The sequence below is a fragment of the Uloborus diversus genome, chromosome 7, assembly GCF_026930045.1.
Source record: "Uloborus diversus isolate 005 chromosome 7, Udiv.v.3.1, whole genome shotgun sequence".
NCBI classification, from domain to species: Eukaryota; Metazoa; Arthropoda; class Arachnida; order Araneae; family Uloboridae; genus Uloborus; species Uloborus diversus.
In genome coordinates this window covers 98,071,578-98,092,681 of record NC_072737.1, presented here as the reverse complement: position 1 = coordinate 98,092,681, position 21,104 = coordinate 98,071,578, and the positions used below count along the sequence as shown (strand labels likewise).

General features: G+C 34.5%; 1 protein-coding gene across 1 annotated transcript in view; it reads right to left on the bottom strand.

The window, feature by feature from the left end:
- Positions 1 to 14,641, bottom strand: part of LOC129225951 (zinc finger protein 569-like) — a 36,715-nt gene extending 22,074 nt beyond the window's left edge. Inside the window, exons 1-3 of the mRNA XM_054860503.1 lie at positions 14,557 to 14,641; positions 6,155 to 6,452; positions 3,437 to 3,775 (exon numbers count right to left, since the gene is read on the bottom strand). Coding sequence (XP_054716478.1) covers positions 3,437 to 3,775; positions 6,155 to 6,416 — 601 coding nt within the window. The 5' untranslated portion in view covers positions 6,417 to 6,452; positions 14,557 to 14,641. The remainder of the gene's footprint in view (positions 1 to 3,436; positions 3,776 to 6,154; positions 6,453 to 14,556) is intronic.
- Between the last annotated feature and the right edge of the window lie 6,463 nt (positions 14,642 to 21,104).

The window sequence follows — 21,104 nt, the reverse complement described above, 5'->3', positions numbered from 1 at the left end:
TTAATTTTGTTGCACTAAAGCTTGGGAAAACATGGTATCCCAGAGAAATTGTAGAAGTTGACCATTTGCTAATTTGAATACAACCAGCCTCCTAATAGCAGAGATCTGAAACTACTTAAGTTTGATAACCAACACGTTTGTCTAACATTTGAACTAATAAAATTAGTGTCACTCCTACTACTTTTGGAAATATAATCATTCGAAGTTAGTATGTTGTGGTGCATTTTTTTCATTTATTATAGGGGTGCCAACTAACACTGCCAACTTCTAGCCACTTAGTGGAAGAATTAATATATACCAGCTCATATTTTGCACAAACATTACATTCATGATAAGGAACAACATATGTGAAAATAAGAAAAACTAAAAATGTGAACAATCACAAATACCGTAAACTGCCTGATTCTTACAGACAATGGCTCTTAAGCATGAGAACAATACCAGCACTGATACTGCTTCCCTGCTACTATAAATTTATCAATCATATCAATTATTTTCATTTAAATATTATATGAAATATTATTATAGGGGGGGGGGGGAGCAAACTCTAGCAGTCATTCTGCTTCTACAAATAAGACCATTTAAAATCTCTTATTTTCTCCCTTGAAACTTTGACTCGATCTTATTTTTTCATTTAATAAGGTTGGCAGTTCTGATACAATAGAAGTCGATTAATTGAATTAATCACTTAATCAAATTATCAAAAACAAAACAAAATCCAACTATGAACTTAATAGCAGTTTATACATGTAAGCTTAGATTTTTAGATAAGATTAAGTTCAATATCGCTGTTCTTGCTTCGGATTGTGCACCTTTTTCCTTCTTTTTTTTCTTATTATATTGGAGCAAAAATGCCTTGTTCCATTTTCTCAATTTGGATAGCATTTCCGCATTTTGTGAAAAATGCCGGAACCTTTAAAAGTGCATTCTAATTTTTGGGAATGAAAATTATAGCAACTTAAATGTTAGTTTGAAAAGTGCAAATGTGATCTACTATTCTTTCTAAAGGGGTTTTTTTTTTGGGGGGGGGGGGGTCTAAAAACCAATGAGGTAAGAAAAATACTACTGTGTCTCGGCTTTGTACTTTGCAACAATTCTGGAAATCATCAGAAAATCAACCCCAAAATAGGTGCTAAAAGATTGCATAGATGCATTTCGGCCAAAAAATGAGTTGCAATACTACGAAAAAGTTATTACCTAATCTATTGTTCTTATAAACCATCTTAATATTTTACTTTATGAGAAAACTTTTTGGCAGAAAAAAAAAAGTCACAACAGTCAGAATACGTAACAATAGACATTTATAATCGTTTTGCTATAACTATTGACAAGATAATTACTTCTTTGTCTTATTTGATCTGAGAAATAAATTCTATAACAGGGTGGCGACAGGAACTGTGAAAAAAAGTTCCCTGACTTTTCCCTGATTTCCCTGATTAAGTTCACCAAATTTCCCTGATTTACGTTACCTATAATATTTCTTTTCTTTCTTTGCTCTACTTGAAATCCTTTGTATGTTTGTATAAAATGCAGTATTTTAAACGTTTTAAGTTGTGTAAAGTTATTGAACTAAAGATATATTTAAAAAAGATGCTACTTTTTTTAATAAAATGGTTAAAAAAACATATCAATTTTTTTGGGGGGGAAAAAACCCTACAAAACAGGATATTAAATTTTTCTACACGAAAAAATTAGAGATAATTAAAAAAAAAAACTTTACTTCCAGAAACCACTTAGCATAAGAATTAAACTATTAAAATTACTCTTAAAAACATATGTGTATTTATGATAGAACTAAAAAGTAATTGAAATTATTTTGAACTAAGTTTTCAAACAGTATAATAATTGTTGCAAGAATAACAAGTAATAGTGAAAGAATAGAAGTAATGTAGTTATTCTTATATAACTAATTGAAATATTTATGCAAAACAGATGAAACCATTTGACATCCATTCATAGGGAGCTTTTCTCTAATCAAGAACATAGGTTTTAATGAATGAATACAGCATTTTAACAATAAAAAAATTAAGATATTTTCTTAAGTACACAAGTTAACTCTATTTCAAATGATTTCAGTATGTAACGAAAAAAAATCTTAGATTGCTTTTGTAATAAACAACTTTGAAATGCAAGAAAAAAAGAAAAAAGAAAAGCAATTAGTTCATTTTAAAATATATAAAAGAAGAATACAACTTGGTTATAAAATTAAAGAATTACTTAAGTCTGAAGAAAAGAAAACCTTTATAATCTGCGGTGACAACAAATAGTATAACAGCAAAAACGAAATTTTTTTTAATGAAAGTTCAATTTTTGCAATTAAATGAAAAACGCAAAGAAGTAATAACTTTTAAGCTTTTATAGTATTAATTCAAAAACCAAAGATTTCTTCTTGAAATCGTGATCACAGTAGGCTAATTACTTCGAGACAATGGAATAAAGGCAAAGGAGCTAAGGCATTAATGAAGGCTTCCTCTTTGCCCGTATGGTTGTTTATTTTACGTAGCATTGAAAGCGTAAAGGGAAGTTTCAAGCTACGTAAAATAAACAACCTAACAGACACAGAAGCAATCTTAGAAAGTTCATACTGTGGTTAATAAGTAAGATTCAATACTTTAGACGTTGAGGAAAAAAGATGCACAAATATGCGGCAGTGTATAATCGCACCTCATTTTTATTTTACTTTTTTTTTTTGAACAGATAATTGGCGGAAAGTGCGTAGGGAATTAGAGCACTTAATTTTGTAAAGCAAAAAAAAATTTTTTTTCTTCATAAAATCAATTTTCCCTGATTTTTTGTAATTTTTTCAAAATTCCCTGATATTTCCCTGACTTTTCCCTGATTAATAAAGTTCCCTGACTTTTCCCTGATCTCCCTGATCTGTCGCCACCCTGTATTATAGACAAGATATGCAGAAGACAAACACATACATTCATGGGCGCCCATATGCAAAGTTTTAAGGGGGAAGGGGGGGGGAGGTCTCATTTCTAAGGAGGGTGTTGAGCCCCTACTTGCCCCCCTAGGCTTGCGTTCGACGAACCTCACTAGTCGACTCGTGAGTAACCGGTTGCTAACCGCAACGTTCTTGAGAGCTACCTATTAACTGGCTACTTCTGATGTCGTTCTATGAGCCTCACCGGTTGATCTACCGGTCAACCGCAACTTAAGCTGGTTGATTGGTTGAGGGAACCACGTGACATTTTTGATCAATTATAAGTAATTTTCACCTGCATGTTATTCGTCTGCGCAAGAAACTGGTGATCAACCGAAAGCGTTCAACGAAGCATTGGTTCGTGAACAACCGTTTAGTAACCGCTGACGTTGCTGTCTCGCGATTAACCAACCGGTCGCTACCGGTCGTGCTCGTCAAACGTAAGTTATATGGCATCCTTGCAGATATTAATATATGTCATGAAATTGTTCATAAATTGTGACATACCAGAATCATGTTCCTTATCCAATTTCAGCACCACGGCAGATTTCTTTTCATTAACATGACAGCATCGAATGTGCGACATGAGCCCGGACTTCCAAGGGCAAGAGAAGCGGCAAAACTTACATTTGTAAGTAGTTACAACATCCATGAAATCCTCCAACCTTGTAGGAGGACTGCAGGATTTAAAATCTTGAGAGGGCTCCAGGAGTTCACATTCCAGAGAATTATCGGAGGTTTCAATGTGCTTTTCCATGTCAAGTACTTCCTCATCTGGCAGCGTCAGGAAATTTGATTTTTGGAGCTTTGAAGGGAAATGCATGGTATAGATTGGAGATGATTTACCTGTAACGGAATTACAAAAAAAAAAAAAAAAGAGAGAGACAAATCAATTGATGAATGAAAAGCACACACATAAATTATACTCTACTTTCTTTTAAAATGTTTGCGACTGACCAATTGGTTTAATCCTTATCTGGTGAGGGTTTTTTTCTAACAGAAATGGTGAAGTGGTGTTCACTTATGTAACTCCAAATTTATATTTCTTGTGCACTCCACAAAATTTAACAAATTTAAGCAGGGAAATTTAAAGTGTTTTTTGCGTTAATTATGCATATAAATACAGTATTGTAGCAATTAATTGGGAAATGCATTTTTTTTTTCAAAAAAATCATTTTTATTCAAGTTTTTCATGAATACTTTTGAAACTAATAATTAATATGGCCTCCCCGAGAGGTAATAACATAACAGTTACGTTTTGGCATGAACGACAGTCCACAAATTTTTGAGTGGATTTAAGTCCGGTGAGTTTTTGGGCCAATCCAGTAAGTTTGTTTTCAGAGTCGAAATAGGCGTTTTGCTTCAATGTGTGACATCGTGTACCTTCTTGTTGAAAAACGCCATCTCCGTGCGGCCAAAGTTTGTTCATGGTTGGAAGCTTATTTTGGGTCAATATCGATTCCTAGCTGGCACTGTTCATCATTCCTTCTATGGGAACAAGGGGTTCTGTCCTTGAAATACAGAAACAACCCCAAAACATTTGGGAGGATATTTGGGTGCTTCATTAATGTGCTGCAGACGAAGAGGTTCTTCTTTGCTCCTTCTCATAAACATGGATCTAAATCCCTGAACTACAAAATGTGTTTCATCAGGAAATAAAACCTCTTCCCAGTCCTTCTCAGTCTATGTTGTATATTTCCCCCCGTTCCTATTCTAACTTTTTTTTCCTTCGTGCGAGGTGCAAGAAGCTGCTTCTTGTATGGTACACGTGCTTTCCGCCCACGTTCTAAAAGCTTGTATCTCACTGTTGAAGGTGCAATGTCAACACCAGCTGCCACCATGGACTTGGACAGACTATAATTAGTTAATCGAGAATTCATAACACTCATTTGATGTAAACTTTCGTCGTCACGAGCCGAAGTTTTGGCCTCATTTTCCAATATGGTTGGTTTCAGCATTTCCTGTAGTCTTAAACTGCTGCCATATCATAACGACACTTGATTTACTCACTCCACATATTCTGCCTATTTCTTCTAACGTTTTAGAAGTGTGTTCTCTAAGTGCAAGCACTTTAGCATGTGTTTCAAGACTGATATCCATGACTCTAATTTCTCCCACAACAAGAGAGCAACTAACACTGCCAACTTCTAGCCACTTAGTGGAAGAATTAATATATACCAGCTACTTACCTGATGCGCATAAACAGCTACTAGTTTGACAATAACTGCCATTTGAACGGAGCTGAATTTGAGGGCTTATTTGTTCGCTTACCTGTGATAAAGCGAAAAAAGTAACATTTCCGAATTTATTGCCACAATACTGTACAACTAAAACAGTATGGCACACATGTAGGTATAAAGCTATACATGTATAAACATTACAAAATATTTGAATGCTCCTAATGTTGTAATTTTTCTGGGCTGAAAGATCATTATTTGGGTTTTAACATTCTTCATTACTTTTGATTATGAGAAAAGAGTAGTGTTCAGGTAATAGTTTATGTCTACATCTTTAGCCAGTTTATTCTTTTATATTCCAGGTTTCATATTCAACCAAAATATAATTTTTTTTATACAAATGCAAAGAAAAACTCAAGTCCCTATGATAAATCTAAATTTTGCTGAATTAAAAATATTACTGAAGTAACTTCCAGCTAAACTGTGCTTTTGCTATACGTATTAATAGTGCATTTCTGCATTTATTCTATTACTAGCAAAATGTGGAGGTTTTAAATAAATATGAATTTCTTCCTTCAGTTTACTGCCAATTTCATGCAAACTGAAGGGAAATCTTTTGTTTAATGAAGTGATCAGTGAGAAGGGAGAAAACGGGATTCCAATTTCAGTTGCACACACAGTAAAAACTACAACAGATCATAACAAAGCAATACAATTGCTCGCCAAAAATTTAACTAAATACAAAAGCATTCAGCTAAACTCTATAAATAAATCAGGAATTTTTTTTAACAGAATTTTAAAACATCAGGGGGAAGCAACAGTTAAGTAGGAGTTGGAAGAAAAACAGCAGTCTACACAAAAATCCAGAGAGTTGGGAACACTGCAATACACAAAATTATTAACAATTAAGAAACAATTTTAAAATAGCATATTTCTCTAGGCTTGTTTTTGTCACTGCACAAACTTTAAAATTATACATTATACAACCTAAATAAAGTTATAGATAATATAAAATTTTAAGACTATAAAATGATTCGTAAATTCTTACCAAGTCTTTCATTTTCCAAGTCTATAGTCGACTCATTTTTATCTTGAACAACCTCACTACTATCAGCAACAATCGTTTCTTCCACCATTTCATTATTCTCCACTAATGACTGAGAAACAATAAATGTAACAGGCATTATTTCCCCATCTTCAGTCATCGCAGTCGTAGTGCATCCATCCGGTAAAATTACATTCTTGTCCAAACAAATACCATCAACAAATTCCACATGCTGCGAGAGAGTAACATCACAAGCTTCCATCATTCTTTAGAGTTGGCTTAAGTAAACTCTCTGGACACACTAAAAGAAAAATAGTTGTTAGCAGTGCTACATTTGTAAAAAAAAAAAAAAACAGTAGGTAGACTGTAATGACATGATATAAAAAGAGAGAAGATTATGGGCATCATAGATTAAAATGTAGAAAGTAGGTAAGGGCAGGGGCAAAGACAGAAATTTTGCGGCCCGTCACAAATGACTTCTCTGGGGGGCCCCCTCCATCAGGGCCAGATTTAGCTTTTCAACCGCTCTGTGCAAAAGTTAAAAATTGCACCCCTTTTGAACAGCATGTATAACTTTAACTGTATACTTAAAAATTGCTTATCAATTTTAATCTATTTTTACAGGTTGTATAATATAATGGAGCTTTGCTTTAAGGTATGGTGTACACGTAAGTGGATGAAACACACAGTTTCAGGGTTGGCTTTCTGCTGGCAGAAACTAGTTTTTGCCGTGCCAGTGGCAGAAACTGGTTATAACCGGTAAAAACTGGCAAAAACTGAAAAGCGTCTTCAATAACTTTAACTTAACTTATTTTAAAGTATTTACTAAATGATATTCGGTTAAATAAACTGAGTCATCAAACTTCATTTCATCATTGTAAAAAATAAAATTCTATGCCAGTTCCCCTTGATTTAGTTAATAAAGGGAACTTTTCAATTGCTAATTCTCGTAATATTTGGATTAATCTAACAAAGGACAACAATCATATGGATTCTTAGGAAAGAGGAGTGACATACAGAATTAAACAGGAATTATTGATTGTAATTTCTTGCTTATATGCTTAACATCTAAATTGCTTGTGATTGAAATTATCACGTGCTTCAAGAAGAAAGTATCAGAATTTTATTTCCCAATATTAACCTAAACTTTGTATGTACCTAATGTCACAACTATGCAAAACAAATTGACCCCATTTCTGGAAACTAATTTTTTCCAGTTAAATTTTTACCACTTTTCCAGTTACTACTGGTGAACCAGTTTGAAAAAATATACACTAGATGAAATTTTCACGAATATTGCTTGTTCCTTAATGCATTGCCTGCTAGCTCTTCTGTTGCAAGAAATATTCTTAAGTTCCTCATTTGTGCACATTAAATTGAGAAACTGTTTAGATTTTTGAAACTATCTTTTCTAAGAGGCAACTGCAGGGTCCAAACAATGTAACATTTGTTGAAATGTAAGAATTAATTGTGCTCTATTTAACAATTTTTTTTTTCCATGTATTTTCTACTGTGTGTCAACATTTAATTTTTTGTCATTTTGTTAGTTTTTGCCACAAATGTGGCAGAAACTGGTTTTTGCCATCCCGGTTTTAACCGGTTTCTACCAGTGGTTTTAACCGCCTCGGCAGAAACTTGCCAATCCTGCACAGTTTAGACCTGTTGAAGCAACAAAATAATTTTTTAATTGCACTTTTTTTAAATATTGTGTAAATTTTGATGTGAAAGTTTTGGATTTTCAATATATAGAGTAAGTGACCAGTAATGGGCAGGTTTGTCTTGTATTGCCATTATCAAGTTTGTAACTGATATTCCAGGAATCCCTTTAGCGGATTCTCAAAAAAGAATCTTTCAGGAACACCCCACCACTTTTTCCAAACATAAGATTTTATCTTTTGTGCAATGTATTATTTTAATGCTCCTCAGCCACTAATAGTGAATATTCTTTACATTTAAGTTTTTTAAGGGTTTCTTAAGGACCTGACGTTGCTGTTTATTAAATAAATCGCACAAATATTATGTACTCATTCCTCAGCTGCTTTTCTATCATATACGTATATTTTTTCTATTAATTACGATACTTTCAAACTAATGTGCCCAGAACTCTTCTAGTAAAAGTGTGTCTTTCATCAGTTATGGGCACATGTAACCATAATTGATTTTTTTGGCCATTCTAACTCAAAATTATTATTTAGAATTGATAATAAAACCTAAGCTAAATATTTTTGGTAAACGATAAATAGAAAATGTAGCAATAAAATAGTTTTTTTTTTAAATGTATTTATTTGTATTTGTTGTTGTTCAGGCAAACCCTTCAATAGCGATTTTTCAGCTATCCATTTTTTAAATTTTGATTCTTTATTTATTTATTTATTTTTTTTTTTTTGACGCAAGAGCCTTGGTAGGCTATGCTGAGCCTTTTAATTTTGATGCTGCTTTAATATGTAAGTTGAAATTTGATTTATTGTTAAATAATAATAATAATAATAATAAACGTTTTAATATTGTTGAATATAATAACTAAAATTGAAAATTTAAAAAACTCCTACCGAGTCGTAAATGTAGAATGAAGAAGGAAATATGAAGATTCTTTAAAAAGCCTTTTCTATTAAAAATCAATTACAAATATTTTATTTGTTAACAAATCTGAACTGTCAATAGATAAACATTTTAAATCATTGTATTTGCTTTCCTTGTCGGTTAACAACGAATACGGTTACCAATCGCGTGAATAAAGGCTTAACCGTATTTAAATATTGTTTTTAAAAAACCGTAACTCGAACTCTATATAACACAGAAGATCCATATTCTATCGAACACAGAAGAAATTACTTTTTATTTCGCTACTAAATTCTAAAAAAAAAAAAAAAAACATTTAGAGGTTTTTAATTAATATCTTCTTTAATTAATGTCATCTGAAGACGTAACCTAGCTAAAAACACTCTCGATTAACTCACCTTCAGAACAGAATTTTTTTTTTCCAAAGCCAGTCCATCCGCCGAACACACATACACGTAATTATCGGATTGGCCTTTGACGAGCCCTACTTCCATCATTTTACATGAAAAGTTTTATCCATTAAAAAAAGAAAAAAAAGAAAAATTAACACAAAGTATAAATTGTTGAATATAACCAAGGCCCAGAAGTTGAAGACGTAATAAAACCCTAAAAATGCTCTAAAATAACCCAACTAAACTTAAATAAAAAATAACCCTAAAAAAGCAGTTAAATTTGAAAAAATGCTGTTGTAATTTTTAAAACTGCTCTTCAGGAATGAAGTCAGAATCCCATTTTAAATAGTTAAATACAGTGAAACCTGCGTAAGTTGACCACTCGGGGTGCAGTACTTGGGCGGTCAACTTAGACAGGTGGTCAACTTATAAGGAGCGATAATGATTTCTTTTTTTTTTGTCATTTCTTGCACCATGTATTCATTTTTTGAGTAATTCACCCTTACTCTTTCTGTTCAACTCACTTTCAATGTTTAATATCATTGAAAGTGAAACATAATTAAAAATACTGTTATACTGTTCGAATAATTTTGTTATTTTTTCCTTGTTTTTAACTAGATTAGACATGGTAGTTTTAGAAATTTGTACCAGCTAATTTTCTCTGGCTTTCTCCATTTTCAATTAATTTTAATATTTCATACTTTTTATTAATCTCAAGTTCAACTGACTTTCTTTTTGAGCACAAAGAGCAACAAGCTCGACTCTCCCAGTTCATAAAGGTAAAATTAAAATGTCCTATCTCTTAATCCCTTGCACCAGAAATATGTAACTTTACTCATTAGCAGGCCCAGATCTGCGCATCTGCAGTGTGAGAGGCCAGCATCCTTAAAGGGGTTAACGGCCCTAGAAATTGAAGAAAAAATAGAAAACAAACTAGCACTAAGCCTTATTCACTTCACAAATAGACACTGCTGGCCACTAGGGAGCGGCCCTACACATTTTGTAGCAGGGGAGCCCAAAATGGGCTCTTCATCCGGGCCTGCTCTTTGTAGCACAATTCCTGTGTTGCCACAACATATTGCAATTGAAAGAAAATACTTTGAACTTTTCTACTTACACCTATTTTCATTGAACAGAGTACAAAAAGCTATCTCAAATAGAACAACAAATGAAAAACAAGTTTGGAGAATAAAGAGCAGCATAAGCTTTATGCTGCTGTTTAGTTAGTAAAATGCTAGTCTGTCATCAAAGAATTAAAAACATTCTTAGAAAGCTATCAAAAAGAAAATAATAATAATAATAATAAATAAATAAATGAATAAATGATAAAATAAAATAATTTGCTGAAGAAAGTTTAAGAAAATAAACCAAGTGGTCAACTTACAAAGGGTTTTTACAATACTCCAAACCAAATTTGGCGTACATTAATGGTCAAGATAGACAGGAGATCAAGATAGAGAGGTGGTCAAGTTACAGAGGTTTTCCTTCATTATATGAGATAGGACTAATTCCGTTCCTGACAAAAGCGGTCAACATAGACAACTTTACAGGTTTTACTGTATTTTAATGACACACATGAATTGTTTTAGTAAGAATCAGGGCAAAGTTACCCAAAGCTGCCTTTTGCAAAAAATATTAACCCTTTTGCTTTTCAGTATTAAGATGTACACAGTCTTCAGAAATCTAACTTCTAAGAAAATGATTGCACCCACAATCTGAAATGTAGTCAGAGTATAAAAACCTGTTATTTTGTTCGTTCCCCTTTTTTTCCTTTTAAAAGTGAACAATGAGAACTATCAACCCCCACAGATATGAAGACACAGCTTTTCGAGATTGTACTAGTCTCAAAAATCGGAGTTAAGGACTTGTAGCTCAAAATGCCCAGAAAGTTTAAGAAAAAGTGAAAAGTGCTGCAAACATCTTGGGAAAAATTCACTTGAATGGGAAAAACACCAAAAAATGCTTTTAAAAAAAGAGATATCATCCACTTTTGGACCCTGATTATAAATAACGATAGCCAAAAGCAATGGGTTTGGAAACGAATATGGTTCGCATAAGCAGAAGCGGAGCAGAAGGAGAATTGTGTTTTATGACGTGGCCCAATGGCTGTGCGTTTTCAGTCACACGACATTGTTTACAAAAATTGTCTATTTTAATTGCTCTTCACGCTCAAGTGAATGATTGTTTTAAATTTTAATGTTGATTTTTGGCATCACCATCATCAAATCTATGAAATACCACTAACTTTATATCATATTTTATGACATAGTGCATGCTCCCTATTACAAATTGTGATAGGACCCTATTCGTTGGGTTTTTTTATTTCTAGTAATGGGTTTTATTGCAACTATAATTTGAATTCGAGAGGTTAAAATTCAAATGATTGCAAGGAGTTAGATGTTATGTGTTGAATGCTGTGTGCTGGATACTCTTTTCGCATAAAAAAGCTTGTGTCAAGTCACGGAGGTCGTTTCTAAATAATTCAATTCCGAGGAATGTGGAAGTCTGCATTATAAGCATAGAAAAATAAAATCAAAGGACGGGACGTTGTTCAACGTTTCAAGTGAAAACATTAAGCAATTCGTGATTGCTCAAAAAAAAAAAAAAAAAGATCAATGCATTACGGGTAAATTTTGCACATAAATAGGGGATCCAGGGGTTACACCATGGAAAGTTTTCTGAATTGTAGCTCTAAAAATGTTATTTTAGACAATCTTTGATGATATAAGGAAGGAAAGGAATGTTACGGGGACTTTAATTCAGAATTTTTCAAAATTGAAGGCTCAAAACAAAATTTCAAAAACAATTCAAAATTTTAAATCTGTGAACGAAATTTGAAATGAAGGGAAAATCACCGTTATCTTCATTTTTATGAAAATTATGGTTTGCGAAAGTTGGTCCTTTTAGTTTTTTTTCTCATTAAAAATGTTTGAAACGTTTATCTCAGCGGCTCTAGTGTATCTTAATGGTTCAGATGTTCTCTGATAAATGACTAAACATCTTTTTTTCTTTTAAATTGCATTTTTTTCTCAAATTTTACAGAAAAAAATTTGTCATTTTCATTTTTTTTAATTTTTAAATCTTTAATGCTGCAAAAGATTTCTTTTCGTTACATTACTAAAATGAAATTGGTGGTCTGTTTTTTGAAAAACTGGGATGTTTACTTTGCTCTACTCCCCCTCCTAGTGACTGGGGGAGTACCCTGATTGGAGGTTACCGCAATCTCGTAAAAAATTCATAATTCAAAAAATTTTGCCTGACAATTCTGCAAATTTGGAGACATAATTGAAATATTTAAATGTCTAAATGTAACTACCTACTAGAGATGTAAGCACGTATGTGTGCATATCCGTATTTTATCATTCGGCGAAATCTGGAGCTCTGTTCAGCAATTTGAGAATTTCTCCCCTCCCAAAAATTTAAGTTCGGTGCGTAACTGCGAGTGACGGTCCTACTGATGATTCTCCTTATTTTAAAATGAATTTAAAGTATCTAATTAGTTAAATTTAGACAAGAAATATAACACCTTTTACTTCAAATTTTTGCAGACTACCATTATAGAATATATAAAGGGACATCGCATTGCCCCTCTTTATTTGTAGATGGTGCCAGAATACTTTCCAGAGAACTTTGTTTTTTTTTAGCAGCCACTCAATTGTTTATATTTTTCTCATTTTGATTTGGCAATTTTGCACCCTTCAAATTTTTTATTCTGTGCCAGGGCACGGACTGACAGAGTATTAGTCTGGCTCTGCCTCCATATTGCTTACACCTATTTTTCACCCCTAGTTTTAAAAATATTGGGCCCCCTTTAGGCTCCGGCCAACAGGTGTCCCTTCTCCCGCTTGTGCACGCCCCTGGGTAAGGGACAATCCATAAATGATATTTTTTTTCTCTTAATAATTTGGACCTCTAAACCCCCTTTGTCATACTTCAGCTTAACCGTTCCCTCCGCTTGTCACATGCCTATCATAAATATTATGTTTTAATTAAATGGAGAATAAAATTAGAATATAACAAATTATGTGTATTAGATAGTTTCCAAGCTAAAATTAGCAGTTAGAAAATCAAAGTGATGATTCAATTTTTTCATGTGATATATAAGATTTATAGTACAATAGTCAAACAATGTTCCCAGACTTCCCTGACTCTCACAGTCCATAAAATATCATGCTTTCAGACAAACTCCACTATTTATGTCTTAATGGAGGAAAAGCCAAATTTTGCTAAACATGGATGAATAATTTTCTACTTCTGAATCATAACATAAATTATAACATAACATAAAATAAGTAACAAATCAATCAGTGTAACAATAACCTTAAATTTGTTACACCTTCCAACCTTATCAAAAAATATTTAATAAAAGTCAAAGGCAGCAGAATCAAATTAGTAAACACTTAATTGCACTTCAAAACCTGATTTACTATCATTATTTGAAGGGTTTCTTTTCTATTTAGCATGTTCTCCTTAATCAATAAAAAAATTTTAAGCTAAAGAAACTCAGAAATTTAATTTAGATTGACTTCAATGGTGTAGATACAAAAATAATCTACTAGTAAGAAGCGAATGACATGTTAACCCCCACCACAAGGAAACACTTTTAAGTTTTACAAATTTTTCAAACAAATGACATTTGACAAAACAGCATCGATGAAATGGAATTAAATTATAATAAAAATAAACAGATAAAAGTCATTTGTAACATAAAAAATGCTTAAGTTGAGTATACCTGCAAGTAACTGTTCTACATTGCTCAAGAATTAAATCATTCTCGGCATGAGTAGGAATGTCATTCAGTAATGTAAAACTAAACGTCGTGTACACAAAATAAATTACATTCATTGGCAATTGACTAAGTCGGCCATTTCTGCAAAAAGCGAGTACAACAATAAAAGAGCCTTTTATATAATTTATATGTAAATCTGTCCATCTGTTTTAGCGTTTTGACAGCTTTAACAGAGAAATTAACAATAACAAAGGGAAAATAATTAACTGCAAGACACATCTTGATCTTCTTTTACAAAATAATCGAGTTAAACAAGTGCAGGAAATTAGGAAAACAGATGTAAGTATCAGTATTAAAGAAATCTTCGAAGTTTTAAAATGCGCGGTGTATTTCGCTAAGCAATACTAGTACTTGTTATGAGACAATGGGATAATCAGAAACAATGGCGGTGAAATGGATTGTGGAATGAAAAATCGCCACGTTTTGTAATACAAAATAAATATTGTTTTTTAAATCGGTATTGGGAAAGCACGTTATTGTAAAACAGAAACTGACGGTGAAATATCTAGTTTCGAGGCTAGTTTTTACTACGTAAATCTACTTCAGGGTAGGAGATTATTACTTATATTGTCCTAAACATTCTCAAAACCACATGTCTCAGATCATTTCAGAAAGAAAACAGATTCTAAATACTTCTGAAAAAATTGGCTATAGTTTATACCAACCTCACATCATTATTTACAAATAAGAGGTAGTTAAAAATTTTCGGCTAAGCGGCAATCTCGACCCAATAGCTTAGCGCTTCTTCGCCGCCATTAAAATGCTCGTGACGTCATGATGTAAGATTGTTTTGTTGCCAAATTGATCAAAATAGTTTTCCTATTTTAACTATTTTAATGTCCAAGGCGCTAATAAGCTTCACATTAATCACAGCACTGCGAACACAACGCTTTGCTTCCACAAACAACACAGTAAATATTTACATGTACAAATATTTACCCAATAGCTTAGCGCTTCTTCGCCGCCATTAAAATGCTCGTGACGTCATGATGTAAGATTGTTTTGTTGCCAAATTGATCAAAATAGTTTTCCTATTTTAACTATTTTAATGTCCAAGGCGCTAATAAGCTTCACATTAATCACAGCACTGCGAACACAACGCTTTGCTTCCACAAACAACACAGTAAATATTTACATGACAAAGAAAATGAAATTGCATAAACGGCGAACCTGCACGCAGGCAGCTGCCAAAGCAGATAATCTTTTTCTGACCTCTCAGTCCTACTAACGAAATATTGCACCAAAGAATCATTTTTGGGGCCGTGGTAGCCTGATCGGTAAGGCATTGGACTCGGGGCCGGAGGGCCTCGGGTTCGATCCTTGCTGGTCGAAGACCCACCGTCGTCATTAAAGGGGACTGGGCGACGTTAAATATGCTCGTGGTCTCAATGTCCTCCAAGTGAAACGATACCTCTGGGGGTGCTAGTACCAGGTAGCTAATAGCTCTTGGACTAGTTCTAAATTCTCATTAACTGCTCGATCCGGTGATGGTGCTGCCATCTATCGGTATATAAAAACAATGGAGGCAAGGCACTTAGTATGCAGTCCTCGACATAAATGCAGTTGAAGTCAGTTGTGACTCTTGAATAGAATAGAATAGAAGAATCATTTTCTGCTTGGGGGACGTAAAAAGTGTTTACATTTAAAAAATTTAAAACTTTGTTTGCCCTCCTATGGGTATTTTGACTCACCGTAGTCAGCAGTGGCGTAGATAAAAGGGGTTTGGGCATTGGGGGGACAAGCTCTCCCGAGTCGTTTTGGTGCAAGAAATTTAAAAGTATGGTGAAAAACCATTCATTAATTTTTTTTCCTAGAAAGAAAAATGTACGATTTTCCTCTGAATATCATTGTGTTACGAATTCTCTGCTCCTCCCCCCTCCCCCCATCCTTCAGAAATATTAAAGACCGTCCAAAATGTTTTCATGACAGCAATATCAAATAACTCCTGGGGTAAGCCCTCCGGACCTTCTATCATCATCAAAGTTTGTCTGAAGTTACAGTTTTGGAGCTTCGGTTTCGAAAAATTTCTGGGACGAATCCTCAGACGCCATTCATTTGTTCGACTACCATTAACAAATGAAAAGGAAAAATTGATTGCCCATTTTCAGGAATTGGGAAATTTCAAAGGCACTCACGGGGTACTAATCTTCTACGATAGGCCTTGATTTTATGACCCTCATTTACAAACAACTCCTCACGAGCTTAACAGCTTTAACAAACAGGGCCATAAGAAATAGTAAAAGGGTTGTTTCGCTGCCTGTCCTCTGAAACTTGAGGAAAAAGAGACTAGGAGCCGAGCAACTCCTGATCCAGAGTCTTTGGAGGTATCGATTTGGAATGGGAACTTTTACGATTTCGAGACCATGAACAAGTCCCCGTCACTTTTAATGAACACGAAGTATCTTCGACCTGCTGGCATTGAACCTGGGACACACCAGTTAAAAATATGATCAATGAAAATCGCAGTAAAATAGGGAGGAATACAGGGGTCACTAAAATATGTCTTAAATAGAAAACAATGTTAAAATACAATGGGCGAGATTTAAAATATTGTAATGAATAATTAGACCAGTAGGTCTGTAAATGTTGAATGTCAAAAAACAAAAGTAAGCTAAGAACCCAGATAACCACAAATATCTCAAAGATATCTAAATAGGTCTATAACATGTCTAAAAATATCTAAATCATGGATATAGATATATGGACATCCTAAGGATATCATGGTATCTCCAAATCATGGATATGGATTTTTGCATGTATTCCAGAGATTTAGGCAGTTACATGTTTTGGATATGGATATTAGGATATCTTATAGATAACTATTCAATATCCCGTACGTTGCATTTTAAATATCCACGACTGTCTGCTTTCAAGATGACTTCAAGGTATTTGACTTTTAGATTTGACCGGATTTGTTTGTATTCTGAATTCTGCGGCGAAATCATTTTATTTTGAAATTTTACAGAAGAAAAGTGATTACTTTTTTACCCCCAATTCGTATTCTTTAAAAAAATCGAGTTGTGTGAAATGAGAAAACTCTAACTTCCTCTAAACTTTGTTGATTTTTTCCAAGACGATGACGATGACGAGATTCAAGTCTGTTGTCTTTTTTTTCTTTCCCCAAGATTAAATTGATAGTGAATGTGATATTCATTTCTTGATTTCCACAGGTGTTAATTTGTTTTTCAACTCAGACCTCAAACACTCGAATTTCAAACCAATAAAAATATCAGGCTGGAAATTGAAAATTTCATTATTTAATGTCAAAACACTCAAATGGTTTAGGAAAGAAAAAAAAATTGAGGGAGGGGCTTTCTCGGTATTATTTTAGAAAAATCAATAATTAGGACGAAAAGAAAGTAGCAAATAAAGGGGAAGGGAGAAAAGTCCCCGAAACTTATCCCTTCGTTTTACGTCACCAAAGGTAGCATAGAAGAGTATTTTTGAAATTTTGACTGAAAGAAATCCAGGGAAGAGTTCTAGAACGCGACTCCTTCCTGTATTTTCATCAGAAATGGCCTACAATCACATATTTAGAACAGGGGCGGATCCAGACAGAATTCTCGCAGGGTGTCGTTTGGAAAAATACAATGCTTTTGAAAATTTTTGAATTTTTCAAATATCAATATAGCCCACCTTTAACTAGAGCATTTTTTAAGGAATTTTCACTAGGCGACGCAAGTTTAACATAAAGACTGTAACCTTCCCAATAATTTTCCTCTTTTCTTAACAAACGTGTGTATATATCGTCGCCTCAAAGTGGTATTTCCTGTAATCAGTACTGCGTTCTGAGTCGACTGTATCGGACTTTTGATTTAAGAGGAAGCCGATATGAACTAACCATAAGTATAATATTAACTCCGAAGTAAAGGGGGCCCCGGGGGTTTCTACCCCGGAAATTTTTCGAATTTGTAGTCTTAAAAACACATTTTAGACGATCTTTGATGATGTTAGAGGTGAAGAGGTTCGATGGCGCTCCCCTGTCTATTTTTCGAAGTAGTAGCTCTAAGAATGCAGTTTTAGACGATCTTTGATGATGTTAGAGGGAGGAGATATTTGAGGGTCCATCTAAGGAATTTTTTCTTATTTGTAATCTTAGAAATGCATTTTAACTGTCTTTGGTAATACTAAGGCTAAGGGCTCGGGTGCGACCCCCCCCCCCAACCATTTTTCGAAATTGAAACCTTAAAAACGCAAATATTATCTCCAAAATAATAATGTTAAGAAGGAGGTTCGGGGTTTCTCCGGCGGATTTTTTTTAGAGTCGAAAACGCAGTTTAATAAGATCTTTTCGTGATAATACGTGGAGGAGAAATTCGAGGGACCACACCAAGAAATTTTTCTAATTTGGAGTCTTAAAGATGCATTCTACTTATACTTTTTAATATGGTAATGGTAGAGTAGGTTAGGAGAGCTCCCCCCGAAATTGTAGCTCTAAACAGGCTGTTTTAGACGATTTTTGGTGATGTTAAGGTTAGGAGAGATTAAAAGGCCCATCCGAGGAAATTTTGCCAATTTATAGACTTAAAATCGCATTCTAGACTGTCTTTGGCAAGGTTAACGGTTGAAGAGATTCTGAGGTTCACTCCCAAAATTTTTTCAACACCTCATGACTTTTTTTACAGCATTGACAACATTTTCCACTCCCATGACTCATAAGTAACTTTTAGAGGACCAGCAATTTTTCGAAATTGAAGCTCCGGAAACGTAATTCTTGAAAACTTTCAATGTTTCTAGGGACGGAGGAGTTCTTCCCCCAAAAACATTTTGAAACTCAAACGCTTAAAACAAAATTGAACAACAACGCCAACATCTTGAATGATGTTGGCGAAAATGAGAGGTGGGAGACCCTCTCCTGGAAACTTTTACAAGTTATTTTTTAAAACGTGGTTTGTAGACGATGTTTGGTAATGTTAACAAGAGGAAGAGGAGTGACTTGGAGGGTCCCATATTAAAAAGGTAATGAAAAGTAATTACACAGCACTGCATAAATCCAGGTTAAAACTTAAATCTAACTTTAACTGAATGCGCAATCATTAAATGTATAACTTTTTATCGGACACTTACTAAGACCCTTTTCTTTCCCCCATGGAGAAAGTAAACACATCTAGCAAGACGAGCCCATTATTCTAAATGAACCCAAACATTTGGTATACACTTGATATTTTTGAAATTTTCGTAGGATAGCTATGCCCGGCATTTTTTCAATTTTTGTTTCCAATTCACATTAATTACAATGAATTTTTTTTTTTTTTCAATTTAAGCTAGAAAAGAGGGGTTTAAAAAACTATACTTGAAACTTCCTCAGTGTGGTTTTACGACTCCCCGGCATTGTTTTTATATTCTTGTTAGACTTCGAGGAATGATAAAGATTTTTTTATATTTAGCTCTAAAAAAGGTTTTTAACTATTTTTGAAACCAGAGAGAAACGCCATTTCTCCATCATTAATGATTGTCTAAAATTAACGCGATTAGGACTTCAATTTGAAAAAAATTCCGGAGACCCCTTCGACTTAATATTATCGAAGATCGTTTAAAATTTTTATTTTAGTGCTTCAATTCCAGGTAGTAGCAGCATTGCAGATCATCTACAACTGCACTTCTGGAATTTTAATTTCGGAAAATACCGTTGTAGGACCTACGAACTTATCCTCGCATCAACATTACCAAAGCTGCCTTGTAATTATCATGGTTTAAGATTTCAATTTCAACTATTTTTCGGTAATGGGCCATGAATCTCTCCTCCGTACAGCATCAAAGATCTTCTAAACCAGGGATTCTCAACGAATGGTCTGGTGGACCGGTACCGGGCGCAGAAAAATTTGACCGGTCCATTTTTACTCGTTCATGTTTAAAATAATTTCCTTACTCAAAAAAAAAAAAAAAAAAAACACACACACACACATATATAGTAATACCCGAAATATCCGAATATCCGATACAACATCTTTTACGTGAATTTTGTGATTTATTTTCATAGTTTTCTATGATTTTTCAGCAATGTTTATTACTTACTGTCTGACCACGGATTGCATGGAAAGACAAACATCCGTTTTACAGCCGGAAATGGACAAATCTATTATTTTTTTTACCGATGTCAGCTTTTGCAGAAGCAGAGTCTCATTCAAATGAGCGGAATACGCGCATCAAATTTTTACTTTTCCCACTTATTCACATAGATTCGTCTTCTCTGGAAGTTTGAAAATTCCACGCAATCCGTGGTTGGACAGTACGTACTCTCCTGTTTGTGAAAATTGCAACATTATGAAGGAAGCATCATAGTGAATGAAATTTAATACACAGTTGAGTGGTAATGATATAAATAAATGATTACATTTTCAAACCAAACAAACAATAAAAAGAGATAGAAATTAGTATTTTGTGTGGCCACCACGCGTCGCAATAAGAGCTGCTACACGACTCGGCATGGAGTGAAACAAAGTTTGAATATCTGCCTGCGGAAGAGTATTCCATATTGTTTGTATGCGCAACCAAAGTTCGTATGTCGAAGCAACAGGACGAGGATCACGAGCGAGAAGCCACCCAACGAAGTTCCACACACGTTCAATCGGTGACATATCCAGGGAATATGCAGGCCAAGGAAGAAGCTGTACCTGCTGCGAATTAAGGTAGGATTTGACAGTCCTGGTGACATGTGGACGGGCATTATCCTGTTGTAATACAGCCCCTGGCAATCCTTGCAGGAAAGGAATAGCTTGGGGCTGTAAAACTTCGTTTACGTATCGGGTACTGTTCAAATTGCCCACAATTCGTAGCAATTGTGATCGTCCATGATATGCTATAGCACCCCAGACCATAATTCCGGGTGTTCGTCCACTGTGGCGTTCGATAGTGAACTCCGGAATGTGCCGTTCACCGGCATAGCACCTGACACGAATTCGGCCATCATGGTGCCACAAATTGAAGCGGGATTCGTCAGAAAAGACGACCTGCTGCCAATCAGCACGCCAGCTCCTATGCCCATTGTAGCCGCAGGCCACGAGATTTTGCGTGAGAGGAATCCTGTATAAAGGAATCCTTACGCGCAGCCCACGCTGCAGCAGACGTCTCCGAATTGATGAAGCACACAATGAAACACCTGTAGCTGTTGACCACTCTGCTGCCAATTGTCTAGAAGAAGCTGTGCGGTCCGTCAGCGCCATACGCACCAGGTGTCTGTCATCACGAGCTGACGTCACATTTCGGGGCCCAC